The 21065-nt window shown below is 43.6% G+C and overlaps 3 protein-coding genes across 4 annotated transcripts; 1 reads left to right on the top strand and 2 right to left on the bottom strand.

The window, feature by feature from the left end:
- Window positions 1-436: 436 nt before the first annotated feature.
- On the bottom strand, window positions 437-1750 carry cart1 (cocaine- and amphetamine-regulated transcript 1). Its single transcript, XM_063012887.1, has 3 exons — window positions 1397-1750; window positions 1225-1308; window positions 437-603 (listed from the first exon to the last, which is right to left on the bottom strand). Exons 1-3 carry the CDS (start codon window positions 1523-1525, stop codon window positions 496-498), a joined length of 321 nt encoding a protein of 106 aa, XP_062868957.1. The 5' UTR covers window positions 1526-1750; the 3' UTR covers window positions 437-495.
- A 1819-nt stretch (window positions 1751-3569) lies between these two features.
- Window positions 3570-9916, bottom strand: kng1 (kininogen 1). Of its 2 annotated transcripts, none has more exons than XM_063012884.1 (7): window positions 9643-9916; window positions 7990-8106; window positions 7819-7888; window positions 6488-6663; window positions 5611-5721; window positions 5189-5284; window positions 3570-4098 (listed from the first exon to the last, which is right to left on the bottom strand). In XM_063012884.1, exons 1-7 carry the CDS (start codon window positions 9838-9840, stop codon window positions 3706-3708), a joined length of 1161 nt encoding a protein of 386 aa, XP_062868954.1. In that variant the 5' UTR covers window positions 9841-9916; the 3' UTR covers window positions 3570-3705. The 2 variants fall into 2 exon arrangements, with proteins under 2 accessions (XP_062868954.1, XP_062868952.1); XM_063012882.1 differs by having other exon boundaries at window positions 3570-4101; window positions 9643-9915.
- Window positions 9917-14018: 4102 nt separating this feature from the next.
- On the top strand, window positions 14019-19638 carry lamp3 (lysosomal associated membrane protein 3). Its single transcript, XM_063012886.1, has 6 exons — window positions 14019-14073; window positions 15330-15529; window positions 16511-16630; window positions 17097-17169; window positions 17953-18123; window positions 19112-19638. The coding sequence occupies exons 1-6, from the start codon at window positions 14037-14039 to the stop codon at window positions 19249-19251; spliced, it is 741 nt and encodes a 246-aa protein (XP_062868956.1). The 5' UTR covers window positions 14019-14036; the 3' UTR covers window positions 19252-19638.
- Window positions 19639-21065: the final 1427 nt, after the last annotated feature.

Below are 21065 nucleotides of genomic sequence, written 5' to 3'. Positions count from 1 at the left end.
GAGAACATGCAAACTTCACACAGATTTCGTGGCAGATTTGGTCCTGCAATGTTTAATTCATGGCTATGGTCTTGTAATGCATAGATTGTGTATATGATTATGGTTATGGTGTCATTTTTTTATTAATCACTTTTTTGATTTTGTGATTTTATTAATCACCGCCATTACAATACACCATTAGCCAGAAGTATTAAATATCTCTATTTATACTGTAAATGTACAGTAGGCATAGAAATGGCCAGCGAACAACCAAAGGTTATTATTTAGTAGTAGTGCACTTTATCATTCCTTATGATGTTGACTGCAGACCCTAAAATTGCAGATTTTAATTGCTTGAGTGCAAATTAAAAATCCCAGGATTACTTGGCAAAATCCCCAAATCCCAATTGGTCTGCTGCAATCACATCCACCCCATGAAAAGTCTGAAAAGTCTGTATTTATAAAATGCATTTATTTAATGACGGCATTATTTACAGCTGGAGGACACAAACACTCTCACAAACACTTTAGGATGGAGAAGCTGCACATGGTTCCAGCCGGACAGGTGCACACCTTCCCAAAACGAGCTCCTTTACGGATAGCGCACTGCTCACCTGCATCACACTGAAATACAAGATTAATATAAATATGATATCAATTAAATTCACCATACACACAGTATACTGTATAAGCACGACTGAACAGGACTGCAGAGATGATGGACTGTGATGGTTAACATGTGCACAGCACAGTTAAGTTTACGTACGCCAGTAAGGGACGTGTTCTCTGTGTAGCCAAAAGTATTTGTACACCTGACCATGAGCTTGTTGAGTTCTTCTAAGACGGCTTCTCGCAAGACTTTGAAGTGTGTCTGTGGGAATTGGTGCCCATGCAGTCAACCTTTACTGCTCCTTACTGAGGAGGGCCATAATTAACACACACACACACACACATGCTCTTTCCGACACGTGTGCAGTAGCCGCATCTTTTCACCTGCACCAGGCGGGTTCATACGGAGATCCGTATTGCGCACTGATCTCCATTATCCTCCGTCTCTGTGCAACCAGTAGAGGTCGTAACTGCAGCAGTTATGAGGAATATCTTTCAACCCTCCCTCCCTCCCTCAGACGAGTCGATCCTCGTCTGTGTAGGTGTCTGGCCGGTTAGCAGAACTGAGATTCGAACTTGCAGGCTTAAACGTTATTTTTTGTGTGTATGTGGAAGTCAAGTAACGAATTTACTCACCAGAGAAACCCAACCTAACCTCTTCTCACTGGGGGGGTTTTGTTTCCTCTTCAGTTTTTGGAGGACCTCTTGAAGAGCTTCGATCTGTAGAGCACACGGGATCAGATAAGGGTGAGGTCTAGACGACATCCCTGCCTTTGCGGGATTGGATTAGGGGCTTTAAAAAACTTACCAGCTCTTTCTCCCCATGCACCATGAAGTCATCTTCGGCGGCACGGACCTCCACCGGATCGTCGCAGTTTCCGACCCAGATCAGAACGTAGCAGGTCAGCGTGAGGAGCAGGAGGCGCTCGTTACCCATAATGCTGAAGGTTTCAGGGCTTTGGGTTTATCTGACGGAATCGAACGCTGTGAGAGGAACCCGAGCTCGTTTCGGACCTTTATACCCCTGCACGTCACCCCGCTTCACTAAAAATTCATGATTTAGAGATGCGGCGGAAAATGTGAGGTCATGACTCCGTGTAAGCACCTCTGACACGTGCTAATGGAGCAAACATTGTTCAGTTACGCTCCTAACTAGGTCACATCTGATTTCGGTTCTGGACGTCACGCGCTCCTCTCGTTGATGTTGTGTACACATGACCTCACGTGACCTCCGTTAATTCTATTTTTGGCGCAGCGAGGGATATAAAGCGAGGATCGAAAACCTAATATTAAACGTGCACTGTTTTATCATTCATTTATTTTTTACCGAGCGCTTCATCCTGACCTGGGTTTCGTTTGGTCCTGGCAGGAAGCGCACATTCAGTTTAAATCCACCAATCCACCCTCTGCATTATTTTGGGAGGTCAGACAAAATTGCATACTCAGAAGAGGCCTACACAGACATGGAAAGAACATGCAAAACACCAGGGCTACTCTGTCATCTTGATCCTGATCAGGTCATGGTGAGTTTGCTGCCAATCCACCATCTGCATGTTTTTGGAAGGTGGAAGGAACCAGCACATTACGAGGAAACCCACAAGAGACGTGAGGGTGTGTAAAACTCTTTACTGACGCTGATCAGAGGTAAAGATCGAACCCGGGTCCTCGGGATCCATGTTGCTGTGCGGCACTGTGCTGTGTGGGTAGATACACTATATGGCCAAAAGTATTTGGACACCGGATTGTGAACTTGCTGGACGTCTCATTTCACAAACGATTGACTTCTATTCAGGGTGGCACGGTGGCTTGGTGGGTAGCACTGTCGCCTCACAGCAAGAGGGTCCTGGGTTCGATCCCCAGGTGGGGTGGTCCAGGTCCTTTCTGTGCAGAGTTTGCATGTTCTCCCCGTGTCTGCATGGATTTCCTCCGGGAGCTCCGGTTTCCTCCCACAGTCCAAAAACATGCAGTCAGGTTAATTGGAGACACTGAATTGCCCTATAGGTAAATATATGTGTGTGTCTGCCCTGTGATGGACTGGCGCCCCGTCCAGGGTGTTACTGTGTGTCTTGCGCCCATTGAAAAGCTGGAATAGGCTCCAGTACCCCCCCACAATCCTGATTGGATAAGTGATTAGTAAAGTGAGTGAGTGAGTGACTTCTCTTCAGCTTCAGCATGGATTTATTACACCTGTTAGTAATTGTTGTGGATTGAACACATGAATTCTGGAATTAGAAGCGGCGTCCCAATACTTTTGTACATATAGTGTACTAGTGTGAAGGTAAAGAGGCTTCAATAGGCTTTAATTCTTCTGAATATGCTAAATAAACCCCTGCAAACTATAGTGATTAAAAATCATTCATTCATTTATCATAGTGTTATTTATATGGGCACAGAGAAGTCAGTAATTGTAATCAGTCATGATCATTATTAAGGAATTGAAAGGATTTGCAGGATTGTCAGGACTTACCTATCTGGTACATGTGTAAATATCTGACTTCAGCTTTAGATACATACACTATACGGCAGTAGGGCAGGTGTAGCCTAGTGGTTAAGGTACTAGACTAGTAACCAAAAGGTTGCCGGTTCAAGCCCCACCACTGCCAGGTTGCCACTGTTGGGCCCTTGAGCAAGACCCTTAACCCTCAATTGCTCAGACTGTACACTGTCATAATAATGTAAGTCGCTTTGGATAAAAGCGTCCGCTAAATGCCGAAAATGTAAATGTAAATAAATTCGTCCCAGAGCTGCTAAGTGGGCTGAGGTCAGTTTTTGAGCTCGCTCATGCTGAAACAGTAACGGACCTTCCCTACACTGTTGCTGCAAAACTGTAAGCACGTCGTTTCTTTTGTAGAATTGATTCGTCTGTAATTGCTGCAGTTGAAACACATGAAGGGGCGTCGCAATACTTTTGTCTATATAGTGTAGCTTTATCAGATTCCTGCTCTGATGTTTCGGGAAAATAAAACGTCTTTGAACTCGTGTGATTTGTGTAACTTTTATTAATACAGAGAAACGACGACTGAAGCTGCATCATGTGACAATCAGCATGAAGATCAATCAGAAAGACTCATCAAAGGAACTTGAGGCTTTGAAGCTGTGGGGGGCGGCGGCGGGGGTTCAAACAGGTGGGACAAGATCCGCCAGATCTAAATCAGACAGGGGGCGAGGTGGAGGGGGAGGAGCACGAGGAGCCGAGGGGGCGGGCGGAGGAGGATTGAACTCCTTCCATGGTTTGCTGGGACAGTTTAAGGGCGTGGCGGTGCCTGCGTCGGGCGTGGCGGTGCCTGCGTCGGGCGTGGCGGTGCCTGTGTCGGGCGTGGCGGTGCCTGCGTCGGGCGTGGCACTTTGTTCCGGTGACTGGTCGATCGTAGATGCAGCGTTTGGTTTTTCGCAGGAGCTTGTTTTGCCCTCCTGGCACTCCTCTGACGAGTCCTTCTTCTTTTCCTTGACGACGAAGCTTTGGAGGTTCCTCAGAGGGCTCCACCCGGGGGGGCGTCTACGTATAACGGTCTTCTGGAATACAGCGGGGTTAGCGTTTAGGTTTGTTTAGCATTATTTCTATTATTTTTTGTTTTATTGGTGTACGAGGAGGGTATATTCTCCTGACGCCCTCCCTTTTGTCACGCCCATGCTCCACCCACCTCTTCTTATTCGCCCGTACTTCGGTGGATCGGCGCGTGAGGTCGGTCTCGCGCACGGAGAGTCACGCGCTGATCTCCACGTTCCTCCACTTCTGTACAGGCGCCTCGGGCTACTAACCAGGGTCCTTACACAGTGTCCAAGACCCCGCCCACTTTTTAGTCCCGTCTTTCCCCACCCAGCAGACTAGTGGCTGATTGTGCCCACTAGGGGGCGCCCAGCCGACCGGTAGCACAGTTGAGACTCGAACTCGGGAAGTTCAGAATCCCAGCGCTGGTGCACTACTGAATATATACTGTATATATACGTGTATATACCAATCAGGCATGACATTATGGCCACCTTCCTTATATTGTGTTAGTCCCCCTTTTGCTGCCAAAACAGTCCTGACCCATCAAGGCATGGACTCCACTAGACCCCTGAAGGTGTGCTGTGGTATCTGACACCAAGATGTCAGCAGCAGATCCTTTAACTCCTGTAAGTTACGAGTGCATCCTGTTTCCATAATGCATCCTGGTGCCATGTGTTCCCCAGGTAAGCGATGCACACGCACTCGGCCATCCATGTGACATACCAGATATTCTTATCCGGGCTTGGGACCAGCACTGAGAGTGCACCGATGTTGAGAGTGCACCTCCTAGTGGCTAACCATGGGAAATCCCATCTATGAAGATGCCCGTCCGGCCGATAGCACTGCTGAGATTCGAACCCTGGATCCCCAGATCTCAGCAATAGTGGGCTAGCATACTTTACTGCTGCAATACCTGAGTGTCCCATAATTTTTATATATTAGATGCCCAGTCGGCTGATAGCACCGCTGTTATACTGTAATAGACCGTAATTCACCGCTGTGCCACCCGAGCGCCCGTTACGACGTGTTTACTCAAATTCAGGTGTAAAATGTAATTATTAAACTCACATAAAACGTTTAGGAGGGTGAAAGCGCCGTGTTCATACTCACCAACATTAACGGTCCTGGTGCGCACTGCACGTTCGTCTCAGGCTGCTCGTGTCTCCAGGGGGCCACGTCCACCGTCGAGTTACAGTTTATGAACTCCTGCACATGAAAAATCACATCATTCCCGACTGCACATCAGCAGACCGCTTCTTTTCACCTAGGGGCGGGGTCTCACAGAGCGCAGTGTTATTTACATTCGGGGAGCCACGCACTGCCATCCATGATCAGCCGCCCCCCTGTGTAGGCGCCTCGACCGGCCAGCAGAGGCCGCACTTACACCAGAGACAACGAACCCTGTTTTACCAACCGCTCCCCCCCTACAGACACTCGTGTGTCTGTCTAGGCACGATTGGACTTTGGAGCGCCCCTCAAGCGGGCGACGTTAAAGTGAAGGCTGATTAAAATAGTTCCTGTAATCGGGTTACCTGATTCTCCTTGTCTGGGTGACAGTCGTCTGTCAGTTCCTTAAAATCAGCTTTACTGCAGTTACTCTTCTGCATGTCGAACTGCAGCCTGTATCTGAATCCAGCGATCACCTCCACACACACACACACACACACACACACAGTATTGACTCTAATGGAAATACACTTGCAGTGGTCTGTAAACTCTATTATTCTATTCATCCTGGTCAGGGTTGCAGCGGGTCCGGTTCTACCAGGAAACAATGGGCGCATGGCACAAACAGGGCACCCATCCACGTCCCCCCACCCCAGACACAGCCAATCATGTTTGTGGATATTGATAAATATATAATAATAATAATAATAATAATAATAATAATAATGAAAATAATAATATTAATAATAATAATAATAATATTAATAATATAATAATAATAATATAATAATAATAATGATAATAATAATAATAACAATAATAATCTTAATAATAATAATAATAATATAATAATAATAATAATAATATAATAATAAAAGTAATAATATAATAATAATATCAATAATATAATAATAATAATAATAATAATAATATCAATAGTATAATAATAATAATAATAATATTATTAATAATAATAATAATAATAATAATAATAATAATAATAATAATGAGCACTCAAGTGGTGCAGCAGTAAATGATGCTAACCCACCACTACTGGCATCCATGGTTTGAATCCCAGCAGTACTACTGATCGGCTGTGTCTGAGGGGGGGTTAGCCGAATGATCAAGTCCCTGCAATAAATTGGTGCCCTGTTTTGGTTGTTTTTTTGGGTTTCTGGGTTTCTGGGTAAACCGGACCCACAGCGACCCTGATCATGACGACACTAGCGGGGTAACTCTTACTTGTCTGGTAACCCAGGCGATGGAGTTGAGGAGGAAGTGATGGTTGTAATCCTCCATCATGTTCGCTTTGTTAACAGAGTAGCTCAGGGGGTCCATTATGTCCTCGCTCTCCAAGTCGATCTTCTCTGGACAGCCCAGGCAGGGTGGCGGCACGCCGCGCGCAACCGGGGGGTCCACTGTAACCAAAACAAACAAACAAACAAACAAAACCCATTATTATCCTCTTTTATTATTATTCTTTCTAAATATTATATATCTTTTATATGGGTCGCTCTGGGAGCACAGTGGTAAATCACGCTGGTCCACCACTGCTGGAATCCAGGGTTCGACTCCCCAGCGGTGCTATCAGCCAGTTGGGCGTCTACATACAGATATGATTAGCTGTCTGTCCTGTCCTGTGGGTCACAAACTAAAAGAAATGGGTCGCAGAGAAAAATAATACTAACATATGAATTTTAACAGGCACATGAACACGAATTGAACTTGTACACAAGCGTCCTCTTGTGGAAGCTTTACATTACACTTTGCAATCCACAGTAGGACCAGATTGCCACTGTTTTTATTAATGAAGTATATTTTGTTTTATGGACAAATCATGGACAAATTGTGGATCGTTGAAAAAAAAAGTTGTGTTACTGCATTGTGGCCAAAGATTCCAGGGAAACTGGACCCACTGCAACCCTGACCAGGATTAAGCTGTGTTAAAACATGAAAATGGAATATTTTAACACACATCACTTGCTGACATGAATAACTGTGCTCTTGTCCAGCAGGGTGACTATTTGGGCATATTTGGCCTGTACACAAACGCCCCCTTGTGGAGGTTTTATGTTACATCTTGTAAACCACAGTGGGACCAGATTGCCACCATTTATATAAATTAAGTATATTTTGTTTTGTGTTTAGTTTGTGTTGCCTGGGTCACGGTAAAAATCATGGACAAAATGTTTGAAAGTCGCCCAAAGATTCCGGGGAAACCGGATGCACTGCAATCCTGACCAGTATGAAGCGGGTGGTAAAACATGGAAATGGAATGGAAATGTCAGAGGGAGAAAGGGCTGCAGTTACGACCTTTGCTGGCTGATCAATGGCAATGCACATAGACGGGGGATAATAGAGATCTGTGTGTGATTTTCCGTGCGCTATACAGATCTCCGTATGAATCTGCATGATGAAAAGGCAGGTGAAAAGAAGCGGTCGGTGCTGCACGTGTCATATAGGGGGTGTAAAAATACGATCTGAGAATTAGATCAGATTAAAAGTGCGAAGATAAAAGCAGAGGGGTGTGTGCTGGGTACAGCGGGCGTGGTGAACGTTATCTGTGGTCCCACCTGAACAGAGAAGTGAGAAGATCTCGGCTGTTTCCTCCATCACGGCTTTTACGTGACAGTGTCTGAGCACCTAAAACAACAACAAAAACAAAACGGTTCAGACGAGCCGGCGTTCCGTCCGATGATCACGTCACCACGATGAGAACCAAACCTGGTTACCCCCCCCCGTACCTTTGTAGAGTTTTGCAGGTAGTCACATTCCTGCCAGGGCTTTTCTGATCCTGCCGCACAGTCGGACTCCCGCGCCGTGAAATGAACCGTCACCGTTTTCACCGTTTCATTCTTCACCTGGTACAGATTAAAAGAAAAGTCATGACGAAGGGTTCAGAGACTCATTTTTAGGACCCAGATGCAGCCAAAAGTATTTGGACACCCTCTCTATGTAATGTTTTCAGCTAGAACAAGAGTTGCTATTTTAGAAAGCTTCTCACATGACTGAATTATGTCTGTGTATGTGAAGATTTGTGCCCATTTGTACAACTAGGTGCTGATTAATCAGTTGGTGTTCCGGTTCATCCCAGAGCTGTTGAGTGGGGCTGAGGTCAGGGTCTCTGTGCAGGACACTGGAGCTTTTCTTCATGTCTTTATAGAGCTTGATCATACTGGAACAAGGAAGGACCTTCCCTAAACTGTTGCTGCAAAGTCAGAAGCATGTAATTTTCTTTATATAATTCATTTAATACACTGTTAGTAAAGGCCCCACATTTTTCTATAAATATTCTAAAAATATGGTGTAAACAAAAGAAATAAAAATCCAAATAAATAAATAAATAAAATTAGTAAAAATATAAAATAAATAAATAAAAATATATAAAATAAATAAATAAAATAAATAAAAATATATAAAACAAAAATAAAAATATATAAAATAAATAAATAAAACAGAAACAAAAAATTAAAACAGAAAATTTTTTATTTGTTTTGCTTAATTAATTAAATGAATAATTAAGATATTTTTTTAATTTAATGAATTAATTTAATTAAGAATTAATTACGTTTTGGTTATCATAAACACTGTTATGTTGTGTTATGTTACAATATAAAGTTTCTAAATATAGAAACTACTGCTGGGATCCAGGGTTTGAATTTCCAGCTGTGTTATCAGCCGGTTGAGCGTGTTATCAGCGTCTACATACAGACATGATCGGCTGTGTCTGATGGGGGGGGGAGGGGGGGCATGAATGATTGGCGTCCTGTTCGGGGTGTGATTCTGGAGAAACGGGACACACCGCGACCCTGATCAGGGTGCACATCTAAAGATGTTAGAAAAAAGATTCAGGACTCACAATTCCGTAGTTCTAATTCACTCCAGATTGTGCAAAAGTATTGGGACGCCCCTTCTAATTACTGAGTATTGGAATATTTATGTGTTTCAGCCACAACAGTTGCTAACAGGTAATGACATGCTTCCAACTTTGCAGCAACAGTTTAGGGAAGGTCCTTATAAAGACGTGAAGAAAAGCTCCAGCGTCCTGCACAGAGCCCTGAGCTCAGCCCCACTCAACAGCTCTCGGATGAACCGGAACATCAACTGATCGATCAGCACCCAGCCGTACAAACCTGACATCTTTTTACTGAGCAGGCACAAATTCCCACAGCTAGACTTGTGAGAAACCTTCTCAGAAGAGCAGCTCACATGGAAGTTGGTCACGGGACATCCGACACTCTCATGTTCAGGTGTCCAAATACTTTTGGTCGTATCTAAAAATCTCAGCCGATCCAATCAGCACCAGCACTACCAGTACAAGCACCAGTACCAGCAGTGTCTCTTGTATAATTTTCCTCTAATTTATAAATATAAATATAAATATTAATGAGTCCCACCTTGGTGGCCTCCAGGACCTGATAGAGAGCGAGCTGGGCCCCGTCAGTCAGCTCTTTATTATGAGCCGTGAGAGCCGAAGCTACGAGATCCTCCACGCTCTTCTCATCACACTGAAGATTCTTCTCCTCGTCACCACGAGCTCCGGAGCACAAGAGCCACGCCGAGGCCAAAATCACCCAAATCCCGTGCTGGCGCATTATTCAGGGACCTTGATCATGCCCTGTCCTGCCTGAAGAGCTGAAGAGACTGAGCTGAGATCCGACCACTGCGGCGCTCAGGACGAAATGCAGATGTTTGCTCAGCCGTGGACTCACGTCTGTCCGGATCGATCAATAACTTTGGGTTCAGAGTGCGAGGAATTTGGAAAGCGCACCTCTGCACCACGGGGGTGGGTAGGCAGGCGGGGGTCACAAAACGCGGTCCGAGGTTCCAAAAACAGGATGAGGGTATGTACAGTGTATCACAAAAGTGAGTACACCCCTCACATTTCAGCAAATATTTCATTATATCTTTTCATGGGACAACACTATAGACATGAAACTTGGATATAACTTAGAGTAGTCAGTGTACAGCTTGTATAGCAGTGTAGATTTACTGTCTTCTGAAAATAACTCAACACACAGCCATTAATGTCTAAATAGCTGGCAACATAAGTGAGTACACCCCACAGTGAACATGTCCAAATTGTGCCCAAATGTGTCGTTGTCCCTCCCTGGTGTCATGTGTCAAGGTCCCAGGTGTAAATGGGGAGCAGGGCTGTTAAATTTGGTGTTTTGGGTACAATTCTCTCATACTGGCCACTGGATATTCAACATGGCACCTCATGGCAAAGAACTCTCTGAGGATGTGAGAAATAGAATTGTTGCTCTCCACAAAGATGGCCTGGGCTATAAGAAGATTGCTAACACCCTGAAACTGAGCTACAGCATGGTGGCCAAGGTCATACAGCGGTTTTCCAGGACAGGTTCCACTCGGAACAGGCTTCGCCAGGGTCGACCAAAGAAGTTGAGTCCACGTGTTCGGCGTCATATCCAGAGGTTGGCTTTAAAAAATAGACACATGAGTGCTGCCAGCATTGCTGCAGAGGTTGAAGACGTGGGAGGTCAGCCTGTCAGTGCTCAGACCATACGCCGCACACTGCATCAACTCGGTCTGCATGGTCGTCATCCCAGAAGGAAGCTGACGCACAAGAAAGCCAGCAAACAGTTTGCTGAAAACAAGCAGTCCAAGAACATGGATTACTGGAATGCCCTGTGGTCTGACGAGACCAAGATAAACTTGTTTGGCTCAGATGGTGTCCAGCATGTGTGGCGACGCCCTGGTGAGAAGTACCAAGACAACTGTATCTTGCCTACAGTCAAGCATGGTGGTGGTAGCATCATGGTCTTGGGCTGCATGAGTGTTGCTGGCACTGGGGAGCTGCAGTTCATTGAGGGAAACATGAATTTCAACATGTACTGTGACATTCTGAAACAGAGCATGATCCCCTCCCTTCAAAAACTGGGCCTCATGGCAGTTTTCCAACAGGATAACGACCCCAAACACAACCTCCAAGATGACAACTGCCTTGCTGAGGAAGCTGAAGGTAAAGGTGATGGACTAAACCCAATTGAGCACCTGTGGCGCATCCACAAGTGGAAGGTGGAGGAGTTCAAGGTGTCTAACATCCACCTGCTCCGTGATGTCATCATGGAGGAGTGGAAGAGGATTCCAGTAGCAACCTGTGCAGCTCTGGTGAACTCCATGCCCAGGAGGGTTAAGGCAGTGCTGGATAATAATGGTGGTCACACAAAATATTGACACTTTGGGCACAATTTGGACATGTTCACTGTGGGGTGTACTCACTTATGTTGCCAGCCATTTAGACATTAATGGCTGTGTGTTGAGTTATTTTCAGAAGACAGTAAATCTACACTGCTATACAAGCTGTACACTGACTACTCTAAGTTATATCCAAGTTTTATGTCTATAGTGTTGTCCCATGAAAAGATATAATAAAATATTTGCAGAAATGTGAGGGGTGTACTCACTTTTGTGATACACTGTATATATGACAAATAAAGGCGTTCTATTCATTCTATTCTGTATAACACATGCAGAAGGTGGATTGGCTGCTTTAAACCGTCCCTCTGGTGTAATCAACTGCCCTATATGCTGTACAGCCTAAAATATTTGGACGCCCCTGACCGTGAGCTTGTCGGACATCCAGTTTGAAAAACAAACTGTATTAAAATAGGCTTCTCACAAGACTTTGGAGTACGTCTGTGGGAGTTTGTGCCCGTTCAGTCCAAACATGACAGTGTTTGTACAGCTCAGCACCAATGTCGGTGTTCCGGTTCATTCCAGAGCTGTTGAGTGGGGCTGTTCCAACATAACCCTAGGGCGGTTAAGGTACTGGACTAGTAATCAGAAGATTGCTGGTTCAAGCCCCACCATCGCCAGGTTGCCTCTCTTGGGCCCCTGAGCAAGGCCCTTAATCCTCAATTGCTTGAGTTGTGTTCAGTCATAAGTGAAAGTCCCTTTGGATAAGTGCCTGTTAAATACCATAAAATCTAAATGTTTACGTTAATGCATGACCTCACTGACTCATCGACTGAATGGGCACAAATGCCTACAGACACACTCCAAAGTCCTGTAGAAAGAGGAAAGAGGGAGCGATTCAGTATAAATACACACGATTTTTGGACAAGTTCATGATCAGGTGTAGTTTTGGTCATAAACCGAACGACTGCTTTGTCACGACAGTGTGTATCAGTCCTGAACTCCGAAACTCTGAAGTGTGTGTGTGTGTGTGTTTTTACACGTACGTATATTGATGATTGGTCGCTGTGCTGTGATTACAGTTCAGACCTTCATTCCTCTTGATGTTTACAGTCTAAAGGTTGACTCAGAGTCACGGTTCAGAGGTCAGAACAAACAGAACTTCAACATCTAACAAAATAATCCTGATCTCTCGTTCCTACAGCAGAGCTCCGCCATCGAGCACTTATTTAAAAATACAATGCTTATTTTTAGAATCGAAAATGACTTTAAAAATCACATTCTCATCTCCACGATTCGGAGCTCGGGTGAGCGAGTTCCTAAATTCCAGGACGAGAGAATCCAAATACCCAGATCCCCCCAGTCCGGCTCTTCGTAAAGACTTTGGATGAGTAAACACGGCCCGAACGCACAGTCGTGCTAATCGGCTAGACAAACTCTAGCAGTGTGTAATTAAGGACGTTACACTTTGGCCTCGTCCACCTTCGACCCCGGACGCTCCGAGGCTGCTCGATTCCAAAAATCTGCTTCTCAGAACTCCTGTTCTCTGTACCGTACACCTACACTAAGTGGAAATAAAAGGAATAAATATTCTGGACAGCACCTAGGGGCAGTTATCCACCTTAAGAAAGCCAGTCCACCTTAAGCAAAGCACATGAAACCTTACAGACAGTGACCTTAGTCCTGAATTAAACCCAGGTCCCCGGGGTCCATGGTGCTGTACCATACACTCACCTACCTACCTAATAACTATCTGGTTCTGAAGAACACTTGGCACTGGGCAGAAGGTGCGGATACGTCCAAGATTTCCAGTCGTTGATGTATGATGGTCCTGTATGATGGCTAACCATGCGCTCTGCACTCGTACACTGTATATATATAAGACAAATAAAGGCGTTCTATTGATGGCAGGTTAAGGTACCGGACTAGTAATCAGAAGATTGCTGGTTCAAACCCCATAACTGTTGGGCTCTTAAGCAGGACAGTATACTGTCACACTACTGTAAGTCATTTGGGACAAACACATCCTCTAAATGCTGAAAATGTAGCCTAGCGATTAAGGTACTGAACTGGTAATTAAAAGGTCGCTGGTTCAAGCCTTATAACTACCAGGTTGACGCTGTTGGGCCCTTGAGCAAGGCCCTTAACCCTTAATTGCTTAGATAGTATACTGTCACTGTACTGTAAGTCATCTGGGATAAACGCATCCTCTAAATACTACAAATGTTGTAGCCTAGTGGTTAAGGTACTAGGCTAGTAATCAGAAGGTTGCTGGTTCAGGCCCTGCCACTTAATTTATTTTTTTTAATTTGTGTGTGTGTGTGTGTGTGTGTTTATCCCGGCATTATATTTTCAGAAACCCACAATAAACTGGTGAATTTAAACTACATGAGGTTGGTTGTCAGTGCTTGTTCATGTGAAAAAATAAAGCGCTTTATTATTCGCCGTCGAGAAACAAAGCTTTCGAGCGACTCGGCCGTACAGGAAGAGGCTTCTGAAACAAGTCAGTTGTAGGAAACCACAGCGTTCTTCCCCGTGGAGGATGTACCAACACAACAACCACGGCTCTTCTACCCAACGTTCACACCAGACGCTCGCATTTCTCAACAGGACTGATGCAAGACGTGTCAGCATGAACGTTCTCGTCCTCGCTGCTCTGCTGCTTCTCGGTGAGTTTGGTTTTCTGTCTGCGTTTGTTGTGATAGACTTATGATGCTCATATTTATATTGATTAATTGATTGATTCATTACATTTTTGAACCCTAAAGGGAAATGTACCACAATGTACCACAAATGCCCATAAGTGGCAGTGGTGGGGCTTGATCCAGCAACCTTCTGAAGATTAGTCCAGTACCTTAACTGCTGAGCTATGACCGGCACAATGGCTTGGTGGGTAGCACTATCACCTCACAGGGGTTCGATTCCCAGGTCCTTTCTGTGTGGAGTTTTGTATGTTCTCCCCGTGTCTGTGTGGGTTTTCTCCGGGTGCTCCGGCTTCCTCCCACAGTCCAAAGACATGCGACTTGCAGTCAGGTTAATTCTCACTCACTCACTTTCTTAACTGCTTATCCAGTTAAGGTCGTGGCATGGTGCTGGAGCCTATCCCAGCTTTTCAATGGGCGCAAGGCACACAGTAACACCCTGGACAGGGCGCCAGTCCATCACAGGGCACACACACACACACACACACACACACACACACACACACACACACACACACACACACACACACACACACACACACATTCAGTGTCTCCAACTGACCTGACTGCATGTTTTGCACTGTGGGAGGAAACCGGAGCTCCAGGAGAGAAACCCACGCAGAAACGGGGAGAACATGCAAACTCCACACAGAAAGGACTCGGACCGCCCCGCCTGGGGATCGAACCCAGGACCTTCATGCTGTGAGGCGACGACGCTACCCCCCGAGCCACCAAGCCGCCCTCAGGTTAATTAGAGGTACTAAAATTGCCCTAAGTGGACTGGCGACCTGTCCAGGGTGTTTCATACCTTTCGCCTGGTGAATCGCACCCACAATAAAAACAATAAACTTTTGGACAATAAAATTAAATTGTGCATTTTAAATAATTGGTGTGCAGTTGTGCATTGTGCAAAACAGGGTGAATCATTATAAAATGCCACTGCAGTGGGCAGGAATTACTTTTTGTAGTGGTAACTAAGTGGCAAACCATTCCTTTTGTGCCCTAATTATCAGATTTTACAATATTTCTGATCTTAAATTGCCCCGTCCCAACTTTTTCAGAATGTTTTGGATGCATTAAATTAGGAATTACCATTAAGTTAATAAGGTAAACAATAAATATCTAGTAAAACTGTCCGTACTATTTTGGAGTCTTGTTTGGCCTCAACTATGGTTGTGTGATCATGTCAGCTGTGAAACCCTGCCCCGGCCTTATGCCCACAGGAAGCGTCTCGCCCTCAGACGTGGACGAGCCTTCACTTTCTGAAACCTCTCTGGACCAGGGTCCGCACAACGTGTCCAGAAAGCCCAGACTCCAGCCCAAAGAGAGCAAGCCGCCCGTCGGGAATTATACCATAGCAAACCAGGGTCGAGTGTGCCTGAGGGCGTCGCTGGGCGTGGTCTACATCGTGACGGAGGACAAGGTACCACTCGCTAAATCCTCAGCACTTTTTTCTCCTCTCTCAGCGCTCAGTCAATTCACACCCCTAAAAAAACCCCAGAAGTGTCACCAACACAGTAGATTCAGCGGTTTTCGTCTCATCCGTTGCTAACGAGGCATAAAATTTAACAGGTCGAACGAAGAGCCTTCAGTGTGGCGCTGTCAAAAAATTCACCTTCCAGCAATTCAGAAACATCTAGGAGCAACAACAACTCATCTACCACGCCTACGACAATCACTAGGCCTTTATAGCGTAGGTTTCCATGTCCGAGCGGCTGCACACAAGCCTAAGATCAACATGTGCAATGCAAACGTCAGCTAAAGTGGTGTAAAGCATACCAACTTTAGACTCTGGCCAGGTGGAAATACTTTTTTGCCACGATGGTGCATTTTCTATTTGTTCAAACACAATCAGAGCATTGTGGGTAAGTGAATCACCCACAACTGCTCCTGAACCCCAGGGGCAAATGTGAGCAAAAGTGTTCACACCCCCACCAAAAAATGCTTCTGTTGTTTTCTTTTCCAAAAATTTGTTTGTCACATGCTGGTGGACTGAGTAGCTGGCCCAATTTCATTCTAACAATCACATATCTGAGCAAAAGTATTCCCCCTAATACGTGCTTGCATACACACAATCACCTATCTCACCTACTCTGTTTTTTAGCAAAAGAACCCCCACCGAAAAAACGCTCCTGTTTTTTTCTTTTCTGAGAACTGAGTAGCTGGCCCATTTTCATTCTATCTCTTCTTGTTTTGCCCCACACAAACACCTATCTGAGCAAAAGTATTCACACACACACCAAATACGTGCTTGAATACACACAATCACCTATCTGAGTAAAGTTCTTCACACTCACAACATACATACAGCAGTGAATGTGATTAACACCATTTTTTTAACTGTGTTGTGTAAAGGATGTAAAAAATGTCACCAATTAAAACAGCGTCTCTGTTTGTTCTGTAGAACACGTCGTACTACAATCTGGACCCGAAATCCACCACAGCGGGGGGATACTGTGCCAGCACTGATGCGGTTCTTTCGCTCGAGTTTGATGGAGGAAGTCTGCAGTTTACCTTCGTCAAGGTACAACATGGCAACGGTCATGGACCGAACCCCAATCCGGCGCAGGGCACCACACCATACATGCATTACATGCTCACCTACTGTAGAAGTGATCTAGACAAGCCAATCCACCTTCCACAGTTTGGAGAGGTGGAAGGAAACCAGAGCTGAACTCCTCACAGCCAGTAACTGGAGGGGAGGATAGAACCCACGTCCTCAGGACACATGATAGCTTGCAACACCTACAATAACGTGTCATACAGCATGCAGCACTTTTTTTTAGCTTGTACGTATATGTTGTAGATCATGAATTTACTCACCCACACATATAGGAGACGTTTAAAGCAAACAGTCCACCTCATGCATGCTCCTGTGAGGAGTTTGGTATGTTCTCTGTTAATAAAAAATAAAAGTAGTTATAAAATAGAATAAATAAATGAATCCTGGTCATAATAATGAGTACGGTTTCTGTTTCCTCACCCTGTAGAACGGCACCGTGGCATATGTGAAGACCCTGAGGGCGTTCCTCGAACCCGAACCTCCCTGCAAGAACTGCAACCGTATGGCCACATCAACACGTCTTAAATGCGTGCAAAAATATTAGGACGGCACCTCTATAGGACGTGTTCTGTTTGCTTTAGTTAATTCTGCAGACTATATGGCCGAAAGTATTTTAGGAAGGCTTCTCACAAAGACTTTGAGGTGTGTCTGTGGGAATTTGTGCCCAATCATGGGTGCTGATTCTCAGTCTCAGTTGATGTTCCGGTTCATTCCAGAGCTGTTGAGTGGAGCTGAGGTCAGGAGTTTCTTCTTGTCCTTTGTTAGTACACTTGGATAAGTTGGCATGTTCATGCTGCTGTTGTTGGGTGTTGCCACAACTCTTACTGTGGTTCAGCATAGTCTTAGAGCCTTAGACATGACATTGTAGTCTTAGCCTACTTATATAAGGGCGGAGGATTATTTAGATGTAGTTCTATAATTATTATTATTTATTATAATTATTAGAGAGGTCGAGTGCTGGGCGGACTACGCCAAGCACTGTGTGGTGGTGGGCATCTTCCTCAGTGAAGTTCTGGTGCTTGTACTGATGCGTGAACATCGTGGTCAGGGCTACGAACAAGGAGTTTTTCTTCATGTCTTTGTAGAGCTCGCTTTGTGCACAAAATGCAGGAAAGGACCTTCCCTAAACTGTTGCTGCAAAATTGGAAGCATATAACTGATTTCAGTAATTAGTAGAGGTGTCCCAATACTTTTGTCCACATTGTGTAGCTGTTTTACTGAAGATTTGGAGCATCAGTTTTCTGTTGGGACTGATCCACGTTCCTCCTCGTTCCTCTCTGCAGGTACACGTTATCCTGGCATTCTGAACCATGATGAGCTCTTCAAAACCGCCAACGGGCAGAGCTTCAAGTGCAAGTCATCGACTAAACTAATCCTGGCGGAGAATCTGAGGATTAAGCTCGTTCCTCTGCAGGTTCAGGCCTTCAACCTGCCCAACGGCACTTTTGGAAAAGGTACCAAGATTTTACATTTTGCACCGTGTACCACGTTCGTTTCCCAGTCTCTCTGTTTCCCAGTCTCCTTGTTTCCCAGTCTCTCTGTTTCCCAGTCTCCTTGTTTCCCAGTCTCTCTTTTTTCCAGTCTCCATGTCTCCCAGTCTCTGTCTCCCAGCCTCTCTGTTTTCCAGTCTCTGTCTCTCTGTCTCCCAGTCTCAGTGTCTCTCAGTCTGTTTCCCAGTCTCTCTGTCTCTGTTTCCCAGTCTGTGTCTCCCAGTCTCTCTGTTTCCCAGTTTCTCCGTTTCCCAGTCTCAGTGTCTCCCAGTCTCTCTGTCTCCTAGTCTTCATGTCTCCCAGTCTCTCTTTCACTCAGTTTTTTCAGTCTCTGTGTCTCCCAGTCTCTTTGTTTCCCAGTCTCTGTATTTCAGTCTCTGTTTCCCAGTATCTGTCTCCCAGTCTCTGTGTCTCTTGGTTACTGTGGCTTCCACTATCAGCATTGTGGCAACAGTTTGGGGAAGGCTCTTTTTTTGTTCCAGCATGACGAAAGCGAGAACCATAAATACTTGGTTTGACATGTCTGAGACCTTTGGGATGAACTGGAGTTTTGATGACCATTCCAGGTGCTCTTTTGACTGAATGGGCCCAAATTCCCATAGACACACATACAAATCTGGAGAAAAGGTTTCCCAGAAGAGTGAATGCTGTTATAGCTGCAAAAAAAAAGGGGGGGGGGGGGGGGGGCTTTATAGTAATGCTCATGATTTTGGAACAGGAAGTCTAACAAGCTCAATGCCTAGTGTTCACATAGTTTTGACCATAAAGTGTTCCCTCTGTAGTACACTTGGATAGGATGTTGATGCTGCTAGTGGGGTGTTGCCACAACTCTTACTGTGGTTCTGTGGAGTCTTAGAGCCTTAGACATGGTCATGTAATCTAGCCTACTTATATAAAGACAGAGGATTATTTAGAGTTATGTTATTTATTATTATTATTTTCATTATTACAGAGGTCGAGTGCTGGGCGGACTACGCCAAGCGGATCATGCCGATCGTGGTTGGCGCGGTGGTGGTGGGCATCTTCCTCATTGCAGTTCTGGTGTTTGTGCTGATGCGTGAACATCGTGCTCAGGGCTACGAACCACTCTAGAACGTCCACGTGTGTCCTCAACATCAAACCTGCCTCACACAACACGGTTTACTCTGTAGGAACATGCTGCACTCATCCCAGTCTATATGTTTCCCAGTCTCTGTTTTTCCCAGTATCTGTGTCTCCCAGTCTCTGTCTTCCAGTGTCTCTGTGTTTCTCAGTCTCTGTGTTTCCAGTCTTTTAGATAGTCTTAAATGTCTGAGGTTTTCCAGCACACAGGAAGCCACGTCCCCTTTATTCTAAATAATAATAAATTATTTATCTGTAAATGTGTGTTTTTTATGTTTATGAATGTGAAGCAGCACTGAATTAATCTTTCACTCCAATTAAATTCTGGACTGTGACTTTAATGTGTGAATGTGTGTAATAAAATCATTTAAGTTTTAAGGTCTGCTTTGTAAATTCTATCAATTAAAGCAACATTTCACTGATTTGCCACATTTTTATTCATGTTTAGTTCATATGTGTGCTTTGTAAATTTCAGGCTCACGGCTCACGTTATTATAACATCTTATTATTTTTTACTCTTTTGTCTGATTGTTATTTGCTATTTTTTATTTATCTTCTTTTGTATTTTAATAAAATAAAAAGTCCTTGTTTTGTATTTTAATAAAATTTTACCACTCTTAAGTTTGCTTGTAAATTAAAACTACAAACCACAGCATATACAATAAAGTATATAAAGGAATAATAAGTAAAATGATAATATTGATTCTAAAATGTATAATTTAATAAAAATTATATCATTTTAAATACTTCCTTTAAATATTATTAAACAAATTAAATTAAAATCGTAATTACATTTTCTTTACTGTTATTAAAATATAGTCCTAAGTATCATTGCCTTTTACCATGTGTTTACACCGAACCCACAGCAACCCTGACCAGGATAAAGCAGTTGATGAAAATGAAATAATGATGACCGAGCCATTAAGGTGCCTGAGGAACCAAACAGGAGACAGAATGTTCTGGAGAGACATCATCCACATGGTCACCAGCAAATAATAATAATAATAATAATAATAATAATAAATAATAATAACAATAATAATAATAATAATAATAATGAGAAATAAAATAATAATAATAATAATAATGAGAAATAACATAACAATAATAATATTAATGAGAAATGTAAAATAATAATAGTAGTAATAATAATAATAATAAGAAGAAGTAAAAATAATAATAATAATAATTATAATAATAATATTAGTAATAATAATAATAATAATAATAATAATGATGAAAAATGTAAAAATAATAATAATAGTAATAACGATACTGATAATAATAACAGTTATAATAGGAAATATAATAAAAATACTATTAATATTAATAATAAAGATACTGATATTACAAATTATAATAAAAATAATAATGAATATTATAATTATTAATAATAATAATAATAATTAGAAATAATACCATACTACTACTATACTACTACTACACTATACTAATAATACTGAGTATTATAATAAAAATATTAATATTGTGATAAATAATAATAATAATAATAATAATAATAATAATAATAATAATAATACGTTTAAAACACACACACACACACACACACAGGTGGCACGGTGGCTTGGTGGGTAGCACTGTCGCCTCACAGCAAGAAGCTCCTGGGTTCGAATCCTTTCTGTATGGAGTTTGCATGTTCTCCCTGTGTCTGCGTGTGTTCCTCTGGGAGCTCCGGTTTCCTCCCACAGTCCAAAGACATGCAGTCAGGACAACTGAAGATACAAAATCGTCCATGACTGTGTTTGACATTAAACTTCTTGAGTAACTACCTGTACTGTGATAAA

Source organism: Trichomycterus rosablanca, chromosome 17, assembly GCF_030014385.1.
Source record: "Trichomycterus rosablanca isolate fTriRos1 chromosome 17, fTriRos1.hap1, whole genome shotgun sequence".
Classification (NCBI taxonomy): Eukaryota; Metazoa; Chordata; class Actinopteri; order Siluriformes; family Trichomycteridae; genus Trichomycterus; species Trichomycterus rosablanca.
Note: the sequence above shows the minus strand (reverse complement) of the source record. Positions and strands in the feature narration are given on the sequence as shown.